The sequence below is a fragment of the Triticum urartu genome, chromosome 1A (genome assembly GCF_056163025.1).
Source record: "Triticum urartu cultivar PI428250 chromosome 1A, HENAU_Tu73, whole genome shotgun sequence".
Classification (NCBI taxonomy): domain Eukaryota; kingdom Viridiplantae; phylum Streptophyta; class Magnoliopsida; order Poales; family Poaceae; genus Triticum; species Triticum urartu.
In genome coordinates, this window is record NC_141873.1 from 527289934 (window position 1) to 527311391 (window position 21458).

Consider the following 21458-nt stretch of genomic DNA (forward strand, 5'->3'; position numbering starts at 1 on the left):
TCTAATTTACATGCAAAACTTAAGATAAGACTATCTTATCAACCATTGTACATGCCCTAATGGTCGTCAAACATCTAGTAACTGAGTTAGGAATCAAATACATATGACGAAATTCAGCAGAAAATTATGTAATGATTTGTTCTCTGCTATTTATTCAGCATTTTGAATGTCAGGTTTGGCAGGAAGAGCAAAAACCATTATTACTGTACTTAAGAAAACAGAATGCCAGACAACATGCTGTCCCAGTAGGATAAGAGATGTGTCTAAACGGTGACAATGCAAAGAATATTGTACTTACCTTGCAAAAGTTTAGATCAGGGGAAGGATGGACAGATGAACATGACTTCTTCCATCTCATTGTAAAACCAAGCTCTTGGGTGGCACTCGAAGAAGAGATCAAAAAACATGCCATGTACAAAGTGAATGAAAGCTGTTAAACTACTATATTGAAAACTATTCGACAGAACAAGAAATTATGTAGATTCAGTGAGTGACACTCATGATCCCATATACACTACTGTATTCATCAAGCAGCAGCAGCAACAACACGAACAACACTATTCGAAAGTATTGGTTATGACAGGAGATAAGATGACCTAGTCTTTCAGTTGACGGACTCCCCATCAGTTGTGACATTTGTTCTTGTTCTGCAAATAAATAAAATAAATAGCACATAACTGAGTATAGTTTTGAGTCACAATTTGATGTTTAGTCAGCAACAAACGTAACTACCAGATAGGCAATTAAGTGTAGAGAAAAGCAAGAAACAACAACCTTTGGGTGCAAGCTCCCGTGCAGTCCTATAAGCTTTGCACCATCAGAACCTGAACAGAGCAACAGCGAGAACTCGGCTATGGCATCACTCGTCGTAGCGCCAGTAACACTATGGAGAGAAATGGTGATGCGAGGTAAGCCCTTTGCCTTGGTAGCCAGAAGCTTTGCACCATCAGATCCTGAACAGAGCAAAGATGACGTTATCTATCATGCAATGTTTGCCACAAGTGAGATGAGTTTTTTGGGGAATTTGAAGTGGGCGGGTGGGTGGCATGCCGGGTGACTTGCGGAATTGGTCGGCGGCAAAGAGCTGCTTCACCTCGCCGGAGGACAAGGAGGACTTGAGGTAATCCACGAAGTCGACCATAGCGCAGCGGACGAGGAAGGAGCGAAGGACTTCAGGAGGTCGACCATGGCGCAGCGGACGGGGAAGGGGAGGAGGAGGCCGGGGACGGGCATGTCCGGGCGAGGAGGAGCGGATCCCATCGACGGCGCGGGCGGAAGAGGAGCGGCGGCGCGGGAGTGGGGGAGCCATTTGAGCGTGGAGGGTGTGGTTAGAGGAGACGACGGGATCGGGTGAGGAATATTCCAAACTATATGACGGATCTACCCTTTGAAAAACTAACTGGTCTCATCAAAAATTTGTAATGGTCCCACAGTTATTTGTAATTTCCTGTAATTTTAGTTTTATAACTCCCTGTAACTCCTATTTTTTCACCGTCAGATTAGGGTGGATGGACGGCTCGTAAAATCGCCAATCACCATAACAATTGTAACATATATGATGCATATCTTCCACTGCTAAATGATTTAAAAATATTACGCATCTATAAAAATTGTTGGATAAAACTTACACTGACCTATTATAAGTGACTTTGTATCAAGAATTATTTTAAGAGACTTGATCTTATGTATCAATTTATTGTACTTTGTGTTTGCTCAGTCGTTCCGTAGCTGAGTTATCCAGATGTTTCTCAAGATAGATGGATGTTTGCTTTTGTTCGTACATATGTCCGTGGCATATAGAAGAATGAGTGACCTCTTGCCATGTGAATCATGGCCTTACCACTAGGTCCTGATGGCCAGCGGGATTTTGAAAGAATATTTTAGGATAATATATAAAAAGTATTGAATGTAAATATCAAAATTGGTTGCATTAAATTGTTATTTGTTATACCAGATGTCTCAAATTTTTGTCTTGCCCCGGGCCCCCAAAATTCCAGGACCGGCCCTGGGGGTAGGGCCGGACATATGTCGGGCAGGCAAGCTGATGCGTGTGCACACGTTGTGCAAAGAAGAAGATCCATACACGCATGCAAGGAGCAAATCCAACACGGGCAACGATCAGCAGCCGCATGCGTGGAACCAGTCACGCGTGGCCATGCAGCATGCCCGCGCAGGCGCGCGACGGCAGGCCAACGCACGACTGCGCTAGCGGCTGCCTAGCAGCGTGCTGACGTGCAGCATAGCCCGAGCGTTGTGCGGCTACCGATCCAGCAGAAGACGATGAAGTAGATGCACATTGAAGACGACAAATGGCGGTGAGCGATCCAAATCGATTTTAGATTGGAACACAAAAAAACGCCGATCAATACGATCAGCGAGAGAGAAAAACCCCGATCAACAGATCGGGAAAACGACTCTTTAGGGCAACCGGTCGACACGACCGGCGGACGAACCCTAGGTATGGGCAGCGGCCCCCGGCGGTGGTCATGACGGCTGACCGCCCTAGGGGCGGCGCGGATGCGGAAGCGGCGACGGCTAGGGTTTAGGATCGATTGGGCTGATACTATGTTACAAGGGAGAGAGGATTGGTGGAATTGCTCGTTGTATTGTTTGAGTCTCGTGGGTATATATATAGGAGTACATAGTCAAACTTGAAGTACAAGACAAGCCAGAACATATCCTAATCTATCTTATATTTCCTAACTAAACATAATACTCAACAAGATTCATCGACTCGTGGCTCTATGTGACCCACTAAGGTCACGGGGCCCAATCACCTGTGCTGTTTCGAACCCAAACATGTCCCAATAGAATGCCGGTCCAGGCCATGCAGTGCTTCCAAAGCCCAGGAATAGCCGCGGGGGGTGGGCCGAACACAATGGTGGACCTTATTTCCCCCACTAGGCCTGCCAAGTTGTTGCAACGAAGTAACCGTGTCCAAATGCTAAAGCCCATACAGATGGACCGGATTCCGGCCTGCCTATAGCCCGGCCACCAAATCCCTCTCTCAAAAGTCGTCGCCCTACATTCTTTTTGTTTTGATAAAAGCCATCATGGCAGTTTATATTTATGTGTAAACAATGATACATCGGTTGTCAAAACATCAACCAGAAACCCCGAAGGCTCCGATTTCCAAACAATAGTTCGAGAGACCTCCAAGTTCCTAGCTAACAAATCTACCACCATATTAACCTCCCTAGAACAATGAGAAAAAACTATAGGTATAAAATTACGAGCTAGAAAAGAGCATTCTTCGTAGATTGCCGCTGCCGGGCCAAGAGAATTCCCACCGTTTTGCATGATCTCAGTAAATTCCATGCAGTCCCCTTCCACGCATAGCATATTGCAGCCCATTTCATTTCCTAGGAGAAGTCCATCTCGTAAACGGTATGTCACTGCATGATGCCGCCATGAAGAAACCTGTGTGATCTCGACGGACAGCACCCGTAGCTCCAGATTCTTTGTCGGGGTCAAAAGCAGCATCTACATTTAACTTTATCATGCCCTCTGTTGGCCTCTCCCAGCCATGCCTCTTAATTCTCTTATGGTTGGACATAGCTCTTGAAAAATTCTGTGCAAGTGTTGAGATTGCTTGCCCTGATCTAATTGGCTCGTACAGGAGCTCGCCATGTGTGAACTTGCGCCGCTCCCACCACACATACCAGACTGTCGTGGCTACCATGTCATTGTGATGGACATCAGCCAATAGTGGCTTGGTTGGATTTTTAGCTAGAATAATACCAGCCAACACCGAACTACCATTTCTTTCAACCGTACGTGGATTTTTCTCCAAACGTGGATTTTTATTTTCGTCGCCCTATATTCTTGGGCATTGGCATGTATCCTTCATGTGATATGTATCGGGGATCGCTCACAACCTCCTGCTAATGGGCCCGCCTAGGACTGTATTTTTGTTTTCAATTTTACACCTGGATTCTTTTACCTAGCTCGTACATGCCTAAAAGAACTACCTCGTATTTTTCCTAGGTTGGTTTTCTAATAATTCCAAAAAATGTCGTGAAATTCAAATAAATCTTCGCGAATTCAATAAAAGCTCTTGAATTAAACAATTGCAAATTAAAAAAAGTTTTTCAGCTAAAAATAGTTCACAAATGTTAAAAAAGATCACGAGTTTAAAAAATGTCTATGGTTTCAAAAAAATTACAAATTAAAAAATATTCATGCCTTTAAAAATAGTGTTTGAATAACATTTCCCAGATTGAAAAAATGTTCATGAATTTGAAAACCGTTCACAAATTCAAAAGTTTCTTGAATTTATTTTTTTCACGAATTTAGAAAAAGGTCATGAATTTATAAAAAGTTCACAAGCTCCAATAATGTTCACGTTTAAAAAAATCAAGAATGTGGAAAACAAAATCGGGATTTTGAAAAATGTCGTGAATTTAAAAACAACATGAATAAAAAAAGAATAGAACAACTAAAAAAAACTGAAAAATAAACGGAAGAAAAATTAGCGAGATTTATAGTTACCGGCCGAATATAAAAAAAGATCAGTAAAGGCGCTAGACAGGAGGACTCCAATGCGTTAGAATTGGCGCCGGTAAACGTGTTTGATTTTGGCGTGAGATCCTGATCGAAGCTAAAAGTCGCAAGAAATCTATCGGCGACAAACAGCTGAAAAAGATGGAGCCATGGGAGAGAAGCGAGAGCGAGAGCGCCAGCGTCAAGAAGCCCATGGCGCCGCCCATGGACGCTCTCAGCGACGATCTCCTCGGAGAAATACTCCGCCGCCTCCCCGACATGGCGTCACTCGCCAGCGCCGCCCTCGTCTGCAAGGGCTGGGGCGGCGTGGCCTCCGACCCGGTCATCTTCCGCCGTTTCCTCTTCCTCCGGACGCCCCCCCTCGTCGGCGTCATCCTCACCAAGCGCGACCGCGAGTGCGCCGCCCACCGCAACGATCTCCGCTTCGTGAGGGCCTCCTCGACACGTAACCCCAAGCTGGGCTCCGCCGCAGCGCATGGCGATTTCTACTTCCAAGGCCACCCCGGGATTGAAGCTGCCGACAGGTGGCGCCTCCGTGTCTGCGACGGCGGCCTCCTCCTCCTCTCCTGCGGCCGCTATTCGTCGAAGCTCGCCGTCTACGACCCTCTCCAGCGGACTGCCATCTTCTTCGAGCCACCCGCGGGCTGGCACATGGTCCGCTACGCCATCATCGCGGACAAGGTCGGCCCTTCGTTCCAGGTCATCGCCATATGTCCCTGGCACAGCCATCGCTTCGCCGTCTTCTCCTCCGGCGCCGGCAAATGGGTCGTGGTTAACTCGTGCCGCTACACAGTTGGATGTGCGTGGATGACGGTATGGCCACTGGGCGGTTCGTGTACTGGCGGTCCAACACCAAAAGGAAAACCATGAATGACAATGAAGAGCAGATATATGTGCTTGACACGAAAACCATGGTGTGGTCGGTTATAACCGCGCCGTTCCCGGCTGGCGAATCGTACTGCGTGGCGGACATGGCGGAGCACGGCGGGCTGTGCATCGTGTCCAGCAAGGAGCAATGCGTGCTGCTCTGGGTACGTGATATCAGTGGTGGATGGGTGGTCAAGAAGGAGGTCTCCTTGCTGAATCAGTTTGGGTACTTGAAGAGGATTCGTGGCGACGAATGGATGAAGAGGCTGCGCATCCTCTCAATGAAAGCCGGCTATGTCTACATGGAGTTCTGGTCCATAAGGAAGTCTGAATCCTATATTCTTGTGCTCAATCTGAACACCGTCAAGCTGCAACAAATCTTTCGCAACAATGCGGATGAGCGCTACAGAGGTGCTGCTTTTCCATTCTTTTTGCGGTTGCCACCACTGCCCGCCGCAGATGATGACAAGGAGCATCAAGATGCTTGATAGCATGGAGTAGGTAATCTCCTATTTGATCCGTTTGCTAGATTTATGTCTCTTGTTTCTACTTCGATTGATCGAGCTATTTAATTATCTGTGCAAATTGCTCATCAAGCCATCCGGATCATGACACCTAGTGACCTAGGGGAGATCAGGTCCCTGTTCTGAAAACTTTCATGGTTTTGTAACTTGTTAGTATTATAAATAGTTGTACATTGCACCTTTTGTTCAGTTTACTTAGCACCAACCAGTTTCCCAGATTATTCAATTGGGACTTCCTTCCTTAAAATGAATGTACCCCTGTTTTCCAAATTAATTTTCTAGAACTCAGCAGCATGTGTAAAAGTATCTGACTTGTTTCCAGAAGCTGTTGATTTGATTGTGTCTGGTTTGCCTCAGATGATTTGTTTGAGTGCTAATCCATTTTGTCTATTGGGCTATTGATATATGGATCAAAAGTTTAAGAAGGAACTACTCAGTTGTTTATTTAGTCGCGTGCGTCCTACGTGTGCCGGATATCTCACGATCGGCTTTCTAAGAGGGCTACCTCAGCATTTTGTATCATTCGGCCGTGTACTATGTTCGGATGTTGCTTTATTTCTAAAGTGGGGCGAAAGCCTGTCTCGAGAGTTGTTTATTTAGTGATGAATAATTTTCCTGAAATATTGCAAACCTATCATGAGAGTCAGACTTACCGCTTGCGAGTACAAGTGTGCTAAGGGAAATCAATTACTTCTTGAAATGGTTCCACGTTACCGATAACTGTTTTTTCTTGCTTGTTTACTACTCCCTCTGTAAAGAAATATAAGAACGTTTAGATCACTACTCCTAGTGATCTAAATGCTCTTATATTTCTTTACAGAGGCGGTATTTTTCTTTTGTGACTTGAGACTTCACTTTATGGTCCGTAGACTGTAGTTAGCAGCTGAATTGTCTGTATATAAATGCATTTTACGTTCAGTTGGTTTTCAGCAACGCACCAAGAATTGGGTCATAATTTGCACCCATGACTTATATGCTTAACTTCAGTATAGTTTCTTCAGTTATCTCAATCAATTGAAGTGACAAACTTAAATTTCCATCATTGCTCTTTAACCAAACTATTTTGTAGAATTATCTGAGTATTCAATACTTTGGAATGCATGAATCATGATCAAATTATCAAGCATGCTTGCCCATTTCAGTGTACTAATTGCAGTGACTTCAAGGTTGACTGATATAGTTTGTGGTTTGTGGTGGCATGGATTTTATAGTTTATATATGTAGCAATGTATAGTTGTTTCTACATTTTGATGCACACTCTATAAATGGATCACCATGTGTGCCCTGGAAGGAAACTAATATAGTGCTTTGAATTTCAGATCAAGCTGCTACCTGTAACTTTGATTAGAAGTTACTTAATTTGGAGCATTGAAATGGAATTGCAGCAGCTGATTGGTACATGTTGTCAGTTTGGCAGTATGAGTTTCGACATTGGAATGGAGATGTATCTGGTCTATTTGCGAAAATAGTTTCAACGTAATCTGGATTTAGTCCTTTTCCATTTATGAGACCCATTTGCTATTTAACTCAATGAAACTTGAACTGAGATGGTTTAGTTTAATTTCAGTCATGTACTCTTGTTTCATCTTAATTATTAGACCAGCCTGTGACATCATAATTCATCTGAGAGTACAGCTCTACGTACGCTCGCTTCGTTCGCTGCAATTGAGCCCCAACCGTTCTGGGCCGCTGCTCCGCTGACTTTTTTGGGCCTCTATTGTTAAATCGGGTTTAATGGGCTTCTATCAGGCGGCTATCGCAACCCTCTTTTGGTTCGCAAGGTCGCGTGGCATGGTCGGCCTGGTCGGGTGACGACACGGGGTCCGCTCGGTTGTCTAGGCTCAGTTGCACTTGCACGGTGCAACGGGGTGTTGATTGGAGTTATATTGCCAACGATTGATCGAGTGGTTAATGGCCATTAAAAGCAGGTAATTAAGTTTCGTTTGTCCATTCATATTCTTTTCAATTCACGCTCGCCCATATAATCCCAACATTTCCGCTGCTCCTTCCACAAACGATTCTCCAGCCGGGAGTGGTGATGCTTAAGGTTTCTAAATAATTCCTATCCCCCTCCTTCCTACACCCCCTCTCCCCCAATTCTTCATTTATTTTCAGGAACAGTTTAGGCATTATGTTTAGGCTATGATGGCCCATGATGTTGTTCTTTCTCCTCACAACAATTCACGTTCGTTTTGTTAGGTTCGCTCATTATACTGGATTAAACGGTTTAGGCATTACCCATTTGTAATGTGATGCACTGATTTTATTGTGAATGTTTTTTGTTCGAATTGTTACTATAACAGTTTAGAGACATCTACTGATTATCCCTTGTTGCTCGCATTATTCTTTGACCAAGTGCACAGTGCACTGCGGGTAATCATCTGAGTTTTTGCAATCTGCTTCCCCTTTTACGGATGTCTATTCTTTTGCTAATAATTCAAAATGATTGCAGGTTCTCTAAGGGTGTGCTCAGTTGAAGGGATGGCCTGGAATGGCACGGGTCCGACCCGCCCATAGCCCCCGTTCTCGCGTTCAGTTGAAATCAGACCAGCACGCACTGGTTCCTCCCGAACGAATATTCCGCCCAGATGCGGAACGAAGTCATACCTCGAAAACGGCCGGACCACGCGGAACGGCTGCCTCCCTCGCACTCGTCCTCAGCCCCGCAGGTGCGCCGCCTCCCTCCCCTTCCTCCCCTCCTCCCTTCCCCATGGATCTGGACAGCGCTGCGCCACTGTCGGTCCACTCTCCCCGTCGGCCGGCGGCTGCCTCCCCCTCCCCCTCCTCTCCCCTTCCCCGTCCCCCTCCTCTCCCCTCCTCCCCCACACCATGGATCTGAGCTGCAGCGGCCCTCCCTTCCCAGTCGGTCGGCGCCAGTTCGTCCCATCCCTGGCCGCCCGTTCCTCCTCTTCCCGGCCGCGGCCGGGTCCTCCTCTCCATGGAGGCCGGTTCCTCCCATCCATGTCGGCCGTTTCCTCCCTTCCGGATGCCTGCTAATCTCTCTTTCTCTATCGTTTTGCAGCAGCTCGACGGAAGGACTCCAAGCAGCGGGTGCTCGACGGCGGGAGCTGCTGTTTTTGTTGCACTAGCTGCAATGGCTGCTGTTTTTATGCTTCTGGAAATTTCTTATGTGAACTATATGTTTGTATGTGCAACTTGTTGAAAATTATGTTATGTGCTGTCATTCATGTGTTATAAACTTGTCAATATCTATTGTTATGTTGTTTTTAATCAAATTACAAACGAAATGCTGCTGAAATTTTAAATTTTAGGTTGTTCCATTTTTCATTACGTGCTTCCAACCAAACAGCAGAACGGAACCGACCCGTTCTACTCTTTTGCTCCTACCAAACACAGGAATGGAACGGACCCGTTCCTCTGAAATGGAACCATTCCATTCCATGACAGTTGGTCCCCCAACTGAACACACCCTAGAAGGACGGATTTTGTTCTTTCTTGGAGCTAAATCTGCCAATATCCAGTGATCAATGGACAGTTTAGTATCAGTGTGCTCTCATGTTGTTATACCTCATTTAACTTGTGCCCCACCTTACTATCTGTGTGTATTTACCTTTTTATTCATATAATATGATGCCACTCTCTATGATTGATTGAAATGATTGCAGTACCGCCTGTTATTCTTGCCCTATGTAGTAGGGATCGAGAGAACCTGCTTTAATTTTCAGGGTACAAAGAATAGCGTCAATAAAAAAACTATAACTCGATGCAGAATTGGGGAAAGGGTGTAGGTAGGAACTAGGAAGGATGGAACACTTGGAGAAGGGGGAAGATGAATTGTTGACTTTTTTTGAGCAAAAGATGAATTGTTGACTTAGTGTCAACCATGCTGCCTGAATATGTAATGGACGCTTCTAGCCAGCGCATGGCCGTCTGGGATGCTTAGGGAGCGACCTGTCATTTTAGGTAATTTCTTGTCTTCTCTTTTAATTAGAATAGTCATCTAGCAGTCCATTTTCCTGCTACGTAATAAATGTGAGCATATGCATCTCCTCATGTGCATGCATGTGTTTGTTCACATTTATTTTGTGATTTTAAAATTTTAAAAAGGCATAACTTTCAATCCACGTGTCGAAATTCAAATCCGTTTTCACCGTGCTTTCAAATATTTGTCCCACATTCATTCGGGAGGGTACTCCTAAGGGATTGAAGACCATATCAACGGGTGTTCCATCTTGCAAATAGGGCATATCTTGCCTAGGCAAAATTTTGGAAATGATCCCTTTATTCCCATGTCTGAAACCCTCGCGACGTACTCTTCAAAAGTAGATCCCACGTGAGGATGTTTCGACGAACTAGTCTTTCTGTCAACTAAACATCAATATGTGTGTAACTAGACTACATGCCGCACCAATTGAGCATATGTGTGTGCCAATAGTAATTCTGTCAACTAAACATCAATGTGCGTGCAACTAGACTATATTGCCGCGCCAAATGAGCATATGTGTGTGCCAATAGTCTTGCCAACTAAACATCAATGTGTGTGCAACTAGACTGCATTGCTGCCTCAACTGAGCATATGTGTGTAACTACTAGATAGTTGGCCGGGGTAGTAGGCTTGCAATCCACTACTAGATAGTTGGTCGTGGTAGTAGACTAGTTGCATATTAAGTTGTTATGGTTGGTAGGTTGCAACCTCATATGAAGTTAGATCATGTAGCTCCAAAGTTGATTTTAAAAAAAGTTACACCATGTAGTACTAAAGTTGCATAATGCAGTACTTTAGTTGCATCATATAACATCAAAGTTGGCATCAAAAAAATTTAATTGAAACATAACCATGCGAGATCTAGTTTCGAAGATCTCGTCGCGATGAATCCAACGGTGAAAGCGGATCTGAATTCCGACATGTGGTTTAAAAGATATGACCTTTTAAAAATTTTTAAGAGGCCAAAATAAATGTGGGTGAATCTGTTTTCCAGACTAGTCTGTACATATTTAATGCTGAGAGTGTCAGTCGCTGACGTCAGCGCCATCGGCCTAGGCCTGTTTGCTCCCCGCACAGGGCTGGCGGCTGGTGCTGCTTCGTTGTCTCCACGTCTTGGGCTGGGCTTGCCCGACCGATTTAATTCCCTTCTCTATTCTGCTACAGGTACAAATTACACGGCTAGCAAACTTGCTGGCCCCTGAGAGAAATACTTCGGCCTATTCAACAGGTGGAAAATGGGGAGATGAAAAACAATGGAGAAAGCACTATATAAATACTTAGGCCTATTCATTGTATGATTTTCCTGTGTCTAGTTTTTGTTTTCTTTTTTTGCGTGTTCTCTATCTTTTTGGTTCTATTTCCCGGGGTTTCTAATTTAATTTTTCCTGTTGTTTGTTCAATTTTTTATTTATATTTCATTTTCAGTTACATGTTCACCAAAAAAAAGGAAACACTCTTTTGCACTCGTCGTTATACTTTAGAAAAAAGTGTTTGTACATTTCAAAAATATCCATTGTGCGTTGATAAAATTATTGTGTAATTAAGAAAATGTCCAAATAGATTTAAAAATATTCGCCATATACTTTAAAATATAAAAATGCATTTTTAAAATGTTCAATGTGCATTTGAGAAAATAATGAAGGTGTAGGGAGTGGCTAGTTGTTGGTACTTGTATCCCATGCAGTTACAATTGAGATATGGCGTGCAATAAATTTTTCATAAAAAACTGGAAGAAAACAACACTAAGTTGTGGTCGTGTTGAAAAACTACAGTTGCGGTCGGGTGCAACACTTGCAGTTGCATGCCTAGTGTCGGACATGCAACTGGCCCGCCCCCTCTCCCAGCACGCCCTCCGACAAAACAAAGGTCCAGTTGCAATCATGTTGGGGGACATGCAGTTGCGGTCGGGTGCGGCACTTGCCGTTTTGGGGCTGTTGTCGGGCTTGCAACTGGCCCGCCCCCTCTACAAGCCCCCCCTCTGACAGAACAAAAAACTCCAGTTATGGTCGGGTTACAGGATATGCAGTTGCGGTTGGTGCAGCACTTGCAGTTACATTCCTAGTGTCAAACATGCAACTGGTCCGCCCCTTCTCCCACCGCCCTCTCCGACAAAACAAAGGTCCAGTTGCAACCATGCTGGGGGACATGCAGTTGCGGTCGGGTGCGGCGCTTGCAGTTGCGTGGATGTTGTTGGGCTTGCAACTGGCCCACCCCCTCTGCCGGTGCCTCCCCCGACAGAACAAAAAAGTCCAGTTGCGGTCGGGCTAGAAGACATGTAGTTGCGGTTAGGTGCGACACTTGCAGTTGCATTCCTAGTGTCAGACATGCAACTGGCTCGCTCCCTCTCCCGCCGCCCCTCTGACAAAACAAAGGTCCAGTTGCAACCATGTTGGGGGACATGCAGTTGCGATCAGGGTGCGTCTTCTGCAGTTGTGGGGCTGTTCTCGAGCTTGCAACTGGCCCACCTCTTCTCCCGGCGTCCCCTTCAACAGAAAAAGTCTAGTTGAGATCGGATTAAAAGACATACAGTTGTGGTCGAATGCGGCACTTGCAGTTGCGGGGCTGCTGTCGGGTTTGCAACTGGCCCGCCCCCTCTCCCGGCGCCCCCTCTGACAAAACAAAAGTTTAGTTGCAACCATGTTGGGGGACATGCAGTTGCAGGCGGGTGCAACGCTTGCAGTTGCGGGGCTGTTGCCGGGCTTGCAACTGGCCGACCCCCTCTCCTGACGCCCCCTCTGACAAAACAAAAATCGAGTTGCAACCATGTTCGGGGACATGGAGTTGCGTGGTTGTTGTCGGGCTTGCAAATGGTCCGCCCCTCTCCCGGTGCCCCCTCCGACAAAACAAAAGTAGAGTTGCAACCATGTTTGCGGACATGCAATTGCGGTCGGGTGCGGCACTTGCAGTTGCGGGGTTGTTGTTGGGCTTGCAACTGGCTCGCGTCCTCTCCTGGCGCCCCCTCCAACAAAACAAAAGTCGAGTTGCAACCATATTGGGGGACATGCAGTTGCGGGGCTGTTGTCAGGCTTGCAACTGCCCCCCCCCCCTCCTGGTGCCCCCTCCAACAAAACAAAAGTCGAGTTGTAACCATGTTGGGGGACATGCAGTTGCGGGGCTGTTGTCGGGCTTGCAACTGGCCCGCCCATCTTCTGGCGCCCCCTCCGACAAAACAAAAAGTCCAGTTGCGGTCGGGTTAGAAGACATGCACTTGCAGCCGGGTGCAAGAAAAAATATGTGCTAATATTCTTTTACGCATAAACAAGAAAAAATATATGAAAATGTCGGTCCTATACAAAACAAAAGTCATGGTTAAAAAACCTGCTAACAACCAACATACCCACTAACATTTATGTCTACATGGTTCAAAAATCCCCTCCAATCAAAGAAAAAGCATTTCCTACATTATACAAGCATAAAAAATAAAATCCATACATAAATAAATCCACAAATAGAGATCTAGCATAAAAGAGGGGAAAACAGATGAAAAAAATGTAACTGAAGAACCCCGAGGGACGAAAACCCCTCCCCCTGAGACAAGTACTCCGCGGTAGATATGGTGTGTACATGGCAATTGAAAAGTCCAACAAAAAACAATGAAAAAGGCCTCTTGCAACCAGCATAGTGCGCATCAATACCAAACACGAGAAAAGTAAAAAAAAGAAGTGAGCGCTAAACAGGTCGGGGTAACACTAGACAAGCAGTGTTGCGTGAATCTTATGGAAACAGTGATCTAACGACTATATATGTGTACCGGGACTTCGGTTAATAAAATTTCAACTATTGCAGCCAACATTTACTTACAAAGCATCTAATGGGTGTGCAACTGAAAATGATTAACAAAAAATTGGTAGGCAATTTCGTTGCTAAAATAGGGCTGCTAGAAAGTTGGAAAATATGCTAAAATCAAATAGAATAAAACACAACATTATTAAGCAAGGACAAAATGAAAAATTAAATTAAATTAACAAGAAGAAAAACAAAACAAAAAATATGATACGGGACGAGCAAGTAATAAATAAAAATAAAAAAAGAAAAGTTAAAGACTTATAAAAAGTAAATGAAAAGTAAAACAATTAAAAGAAGAAAAAGGTAAAGAAAATGAAAAATGAAAATGAAAATGAAAATGAAAATATCTTTTGGGAAAAAGAGAAGCCACCAAGATTTCCTCACTTACAGGCAAAACTCACTTGTGTAGGGCGAGAAAAAGACACAAAACAAAGTACTTTTTTTGTAGGCTGGCATTCTCATCTCCACCGCCCATGCAGCGACAAAGAAGAGAGCTCGTTCGAGCCAACGTATATGTACACACGAATCTTTGTGCCATCGACTGAGGCTTCGCTAAATCTCAGTTGACTGAGATTTAGTGTAACCATAACAACAACAGAAAAACCTAGTACAACAAAAAGGTAGAAACTAGAAATACAAATAAAGTAGAAGCTAAAACTATAAACAATTATTAATAAACTAATTAGAAGAAAAAACACAAATCACAGGAAAGACACTGAAAAGGCCCCCACATCTCCTCAACCCACCACGCAAACCCTCCGGCCCGCGAGAAAAAAAGCCCAGACAACCAGAAGACCTGAAGAAAACAAAACCGGCTGCATTAACAGGCCAGAACGAGACAAACCCACTTACATCATGAATCTTAAAGCAAATACCAATCAAACGGTGGACGCGTCGACTGAGACTTGCGTGCCTAGTGGCAGACATGAAACTGCTCCCTCCCTGAACAAAAACACCATAGAGATGCAGTCGCACGCAGTTCCAGTTGGGGCGGCACTTGTAGTTGCGTGTCTAGTGGTAGTAATGCAACTGCCTCCCTTCCCCGACCGAAAAACACCACATAGATACAGTCAAGGATGACACTTGCAGTTGCATGCCTGGTGACAAACATGCAACTACCCCTCCCACACAGAAAAATAGAGTTGCAACCGAGGGTGACACTTGTAATTGCATGCCTGGTGGCAGACATGCAGTTGACCTCCTGACAAAATACCACAGAGTTACAGTCGGGCACGCAGTTGTGTGCCTAATGGCGGACATGCAATTGACCCCCCCCCCCCCCCCCAAAGTTGTTTAATGAAAAATGGTACCAAAGAGTTTTAAGAACAATAAAATGATAAATAAAAAACAAAAGCAAGAGAAGGTTGACAATACAAAATGCAAAAATAAAAATCATCATCACAAGAAACATAGACAAAAAAACATTACACACTTACAAAAAGAAAAAATAATGATGATGATACAAAATTGTTGCTCCTGATAGTTCTCAACCGATTCCCCTCCCTCTTCAGATGGTTTGTTTCCCCCGCTGAAAAATTGCAGCCTAAAAAACAAAAAGGGAAATCCCAAAACTAGACAAGAAAAAATAACCACTAAAGGTCAGCCCATAGCGCATACCGGCGACACGAGAGAAACAAAAACAAGCATAGGAAAATCTAACAGCCCATAGCTCAAACATTTCAGTTTAATACAAAGACAAGCATAGAAAAATCTAACGGCCAAAGAGTCGTTTGGGACTTGGCTAAAACTTACTATAACAATCCGGTATAAACCCAAAAATGGAAAATAAAAAAAATAAAAAGGTAATAATAATAATAATTTACAAGGCTTGTAAGCTAAATGCTTCATACTGCTCCTAATACCTACACAAGGCACTTCAGTGTATATATATGTCCATTCCCTCTTGTTGGAAAGAATAAGAAAATAGAAGCTGACCCGGCCAGAGTAAAGCCCAACAAACAAAGTAAAAAATTGTCTTTTCCAGCCCACTGTCCAAAGCCTGCCTTGACACACAAAAAAACAGAACAAAAACGCAGCCCACCCAGTTCGTTCCCTACGTGGACTCGTTTACAAGTCAACAGGGCTGCACATATCATAAAGCAACACAAAAATCTAACGTTAAAGAGATTCGACTGAGACTTCATAAAAACTCAGTCGACTGAGTTTTAGAGCAACCGTTTAATGCTAACAAAAAAAGATCCATTAGCTGACAAAAAAAGACACATGTGAGTAACAAGCCAGCCACCCGTTCCTACGAAAAAGTGCGCGTGCACTTTTAAGATTTCAGGATATGTATTTCCACTGGTTTTAGCATGTCTGACATATTCTTTATCCTGGCATTCATTTAACAAATTACGCAGCGCACAAATCTGAGTTCCAAATCTCAGCCTACAATATTATTTTCCTGCAATTTGATGTCAATCAATTTATTGAAGCTTGCCCTGCTGAAAGTTAGACCACAAAATATAGAGGATTACTTCTGTCAGTAAGTTATCAGATTATTAAACTTATAAAGTTCTTTCTCTTATTATGTATCCATATATAGGTACCTGGTAAATTTAAGATTGGAGCTCAGAGGAAGCTGAGAAGTAGCAAACAAGTCAGCACATGTTGGTTTTGATGCATTGGTTGCTAATTTGATACGTATCAACATACAATTCCGTGTATATGTTTGCTATATCACACCAATGGCCGAGCCCGGCCATCGACGCCCGACGACAGTGACAACGGGCAAGAAATTTTTTGTGTAGTCGTCCCTTCATAGATTTATTCTATATGATAATATTGATCCACACTAGATTTATGCTGCAGAAATTGCTTGATCTAGATGGAATTAGTTAGGGGCAGCAATCTCTTGTTTTATCCTCACAAATTGATACCACAAATTAGGCATGACACGCTGATTCTATCATTTTGATTAAATTTGTCACAGATAGTGTTTGTTTTTGATTAGTTATGAAGAGTAAAAACAACATCTAGATTTTATGAGATAGTTGAATCAAGCAAAATCATTGAATATATTTGCTATATATAAGAAATATTAGTCTCATTACGGTCCCTTTGGTTACCACATACTTTTTTAGGAGTATAGCAAATCTTTGTTTCATAGTATTCCACCATTGATGTCCTCTAACGGAAGTTTTCTATGAGATCTTTAGCTCTCTTCCTGTACGAACATTGATTACTGAAGAATTAAGATATCAATATGTCTATCTAGACCTATATGATTTATTATTGGGACAAATATCGTAAGCATATTCACATGCTAATGTTACCTTATCTTGCCTGATTTGTTCTTTTCATTGTGAATGTCTGAATAATCAATTTATAGTGTTTGTAGTGTATTAGCATCTAAGATGGGATCAAATTAAATTAAATTAAAATCATTTTCACATTCTCTTGTGCTATATTCCCTAACCAACTCGCCCATGCAGGTGGATTTCACAATGATCCGCATATTTGAGACAGGCATAGAAGCCCCTGTCTTCTTAGATGGACTATATGTATATATGCTCATAGTTAGTGTAATGTATTGTAATTATCCGCATATTTTTCACATTTATGCAAATTCGAGTCAATATTCAGGGATACATTGCACTGTTTTCTAACTTAAAAGGTGAACTGATCATATAACTGTTACTCTATTAAAGCATCTCCTGATCATATAACTGTTACTCTATTAAAGGAGGTATATATAAATCCTCACATTTGTCGATTCAGTAATGTTAGTACTTCCATTTCTGTTATTTAGTTTTCCTTTGTGCGCTCATCTATGTATAATATCTGATTTTAACAAAATGCCATGCACGCCTGCAACAAATGTGTGCAACAATGCATAGAAAAAATTACAGCATGCTATTTATATCAGAGTATTAGACAAAAAACTACCACATTAGGGGTTACATTCCCACAGAACTACCACTTTAAAAAATATGACTGATAACTACCAAATTTTTTTAATTTTTTGACTAAAAACTACCACTTTTGAAAAATGGCCAGTTTAGACGATTTAAACACGTTTATAACATGCGGGGCCCATCCGTCAGAGCTGATGTAGTGGCATAGTCAACTCCGTTTATTTTAACCATCATCGCTATGTTCTTCTATGTTGTTAAGCTATTTTGTTTCCAGAAATTTTCTCGACCATGCGACTTAGCGAGATTGTGAAGTAACCATAAGTTCTAGATCTACGGAAAAAGATTGTCGACAAAATGATGCATTAGATTTTTGTAGTTAACCAACGAGTATAGCTGGCATGCCATTTTATCATTCTTAAATCAAGAGGGTATATGCCCATCATGGTGATTGGCTAAAAGAAAAGTTTTTTTCGCGAATATGCAAAGCTTGCGTATCTTTCTATTGATAGAAGGAAAAGAAATGAGTACAAAGAGGATACAACATATGGCACGAACGCAAACTTGCGTGGGCATGGTACCCAGAGCAGAAAAACAAGGGCCGAGCATCCCTTGGCTAAAAGAAAAGCTACCCTTCAACTTTAGATTTGTGGTTAGTTTTGATTAACACATAATAACATACATTTGTCTCCATATATTTCTAAATTCACTGCCATACTATTGCAAAAATGGACGAGCGCGGCAATGCGCGCCATGATGGTCTAGTTAGCTATAACTATCCCGTTGAAAACCCGTGCCACTACCGCTCCATGCAGTTTTGCTTGGGCTTGCATAAATATTTCAGCCACTACCGAAAATCACTGAAATTCAGTGATTTCAGTTTGCATTTAGGTTAAATGACTGAAATGTTTACTGGAAATTGTATCAAATATTGGGAAATCCTTTTTGAATTTCCTCACCAGGAGCCGGTGTTTACGAGGCATGCCTGGGCGTGCGGATTCCCCGGAGTACACCGCTACTGGGATCACACGCATGTTAGAGCACCTCCAGCTGCGCCCTCAACACCCCCCCCCCCCAGGTGATTTTTTAGTGCCAACGGGCGAAAATCGGCCCAGTCGAGTCCTTAGGAGTCCATTTTTTTGCCGGGTTGGGCCGAAATAACAGCCGGCGCACCCGAGCCGAACCCGGCGCGCTAGGGGGCACCCGGGGGCGCCGGCACAAGCGAAAAGGGGCGTGGGGCTGCTCCATCGGCGAGAGGAGGGCCTTCTCCCGCTGTTTTTTCCCGCTTTCCCCCGGCTTCCCTCTCATTCTCTCCATTCCTCCCGCCAATCTCCTCCTCCCCTCCTAGTTGGTCGCCATGCCGCCGAAGAAGTACGTGGTCCCTCGCGCCGTGACGGGTGCGTCTGCCGCCGTCGCCCTGCCGAAGCAGAGGAAGCCGAGGGCACCGTCGTCCAAGCCCCCGGGCATGTCCAACGCCGACTGGAGAACGAAAGTTCAGCGCCGGGAGGCTGTCACCACCGACTGGCGGAACAGGGCCAACGCCAAGAAGGCCCGGGACAGCGCGGCGCTCGCGACTGCGGCGGTGATGGAGTAGGCGAAGCGCTCGGCCGAACAAGCCAAGGTGGCTCGCATGGGGATGATGAATCCGCCCGGCGGCCACGCCCCATACGCTTCCTGGAGCCAGCAAAGCGTCGGTACTCTGGCCAGCTTCTCGTCGTCGCCGCAACCTTGGGGCTGCATGCCGTCGCCGGGCTACGCCGACGGTGATGCGCACGGCGGGTTCAACCCCAACATCACCTTCCCCCATGGTCACCTGGCCCAGCGCATGCCCTTGCCCGCCTTCGCCGGCGTGCAGTACCCTCCGTACACCTACTCACCGCCGGCCTACGCATCCTTCCCGATGCCCCCTCTCCGCCGTGGCGTGCTGCCCTTCTCACAAGCCTCCACGTCACATCTCGGCGATACCGACGCCACCGAAGCCGACATCCACGACATCATCACGGCCGGCTCGGCCGCCGCCATCGCGTCCCCCGGGTTCACTGCCCAGGACGACACAATGGACCTCAACGGCGACATGGATGGCAATCTCGACTACGGCGAGCTCAACTACGGCGAGGAGGAGCCAAAGGAGGAGGAGGAGGCTCCTGCTTCGGCGAGGAAACGGAAGAAGAAGAAGGAGGCGGCCAGGATCCACGAGCCACGCATCAAGTGGGCGTCCAAGGAGCAGGAGTGTCTCGCCGAAGCGTGGAAAGTCGTCTGCCTCGACCTGATCACCGGCACGGACTAGAGCATCGAGACGTATTGGGAGCGCATCAAGGCCGAGTGCGACGAGCGCAAGCTCGTCGACCCCTACTTCAAAGGCGTCTACATGCAGCGCGGGTTGAAGGCAATATCGAACCACTGAGGGCTCATCCAAACGGCGTGCAACAAATGGCATGGGATCGTCGAGGAGATCGCGGCTCGCCTGGAGAGCGGCGCCAGCATTGAGGATCAGGTATGGCACGCCGGTCTCCCACTTCTTTTCACCGTGCGCGCCCGCCAACTGTTTGTTCGTCGGCGCAGCTGCTGCGGATGTTCGCCATGTATCACCAGGACAGCAGCGACCAAGATTTCAAACACCTCCACGTCTTCAAGCGGATCGGGAAGTGCGAGAAGTGGGCGGATGTCCGACGCACCCTCGCCAAGGCCAAGGAGACCTACAAGCCGGACGCGCTGACGTCGGGCGTGGGCGACTGGCGCCCCGAAGGCAACAAAGGGGCCAAGAAGGGGAAGCACGCCGACTCGGCCACCGCGCGCGTGCAGGAGTCCATTGAGTATTGCCTCGCCGATGCACATGCCCGGGCCGCCCTGCGTGAAGAGAAGACCGTGGCGCGGTGGTCGGCGTTGATGACGAACATCGCCATCAAGCTCGACCTACTCCGGACCAACGTCGCCGCGAAGAAGAAGAACACCGACCTGGCTTTCTTGATGGACGGGGCGGACATGCTCCATAGCAACGACGAGCAGCTCAAGGCGTGGTACCTGGCGGAGCACAGCCTCATGATGAACCAGCCGCCGTCGACGGCGCCGCCAACTCCCACGCCCACGCCGACGATGCCGCCAAGCCCGAGCGATGATGCCCCCATGACGCCCAGCAGCACAGAAGCCGCGCCGACGCCGCCCAGCACAGAAGCAGCTCCAACACCGCCAAGCCCACGCAGGCCGACTCTGTCGACGCCGGAGGCCGCCCCCGCCGTTTGGTGCGTTGCCCACGCGTCCTCTCTTATTTTTGTACGCCGAACTGTGCCAAGGTGATCGACGAATTGGGCCGCTGATCGCCGGACTTGTGGCTTTTTTTGTGAGCGGGAATGATCAAGTTTGAATTTGCTGCAACTTGAAGGGCGGCGTTTGGGGGCGTGGCTGGGAGCTAGATCGCCCCATGGCCTAGAAAGCGCCGGGCGGGCGCCCGAAATAGCGCCGGCCTATGCGCTGGGGGGCCGAACGAGTGAAGATGCTCCTACGTAGTAGACTCTTCGTGTGATCTTCGATGATTCTGTCCAGCCACGGAACAGAAACGGGTGCAAAGTCACCGCATGTCCAGTCCAGAGCACTTGTTACCTCGCTCAAGCACGATATGCTCCAAGTTCAAGATACTTGGTGCAACTTGCTCTAAAACACCGAGACTAACGTGCTTGGCTGCAGCAATTTGCCAATCGAATCAGTAATCATAGAGGTTGTTAAACGAGCTGTCTGCCGCGAGAATCGCGCAGGAAACAGTCAAAAGTCCACGATGTCAATTTTTTAGGCGAAAAATCCACGATTTCGGTCAAGTTCGACCTGGGGCATCCCTGGCCATGAGCCCACCCTGTGAGCCCAGCTAAGGCGGTTGACTGACTTGCCTGCATGCAAGTCAACCCACGGCGCCCCCATGTCCATGTGATCTTCCCCAGCTGGGTAAGTGTGCTGCATATGCTTAAGTTCTTCTTATATAAAGCGAAA

At 45.8% G+C, this 21458-nt stretch overlaps 1 protein-coding gene and 1 pseudogene across 1 annotated transcript; one reads left to right on the forward strand and one right to left on the reverse strand.

The window, feature by feature from the left end:
* Positions 1-623: 623 nt before the first annotated feature.
* On the reverse strand, positions 624-1309 carry LOC147992215 (uncharacterized). Its single transcript, XM_087540005.1, has 3 exons — positions 1051-1309; positions 775-953; positions 624-647 (listed from the first exon to the last, which is right to left on the reverse strand). The coding sequence occupies exons 1-3, from the start codon at positions 1307-1309 to the stop codon at positions 624-626; spliced, it is 462 nt and encodes a 153-aa protein (XP_087396131.1).
* Positions 1310-4644: 3335 nt separating this feature from the next.
* Positions 4645-5865, forward strand: LOC147992216 (uncharacterized; annotated as a pseudogene).
* Positions 5866-21458: the final 15593 nt, after the last annotated feature.

Excerpts from the sequence above, each read along its gene's own strand:
- LOC147992215 (XM_087540005.1), bottom strand. The coding sequence starts at position 1,309 with ATGGCTCCCCCACTCCCGCGCCGCCGCTCCTCTTCCGCCCGCGCCGTC. Across the intron at positions 954-1,050 it reads CCAATTCCGCAAGTCACCCG|GATCTGATGGTGCAAAGCTT; the intron begins GCATGCCACCCA and ends TGCTCTGTTCAG. Across the intron at positions 648-774 it reads ACGGGAGCTTGCACCCAAAG|AACAAGAACAAATGTCACAA; the intron begins GTTGTTGTTTCT and ends ATTTATTTGCAG.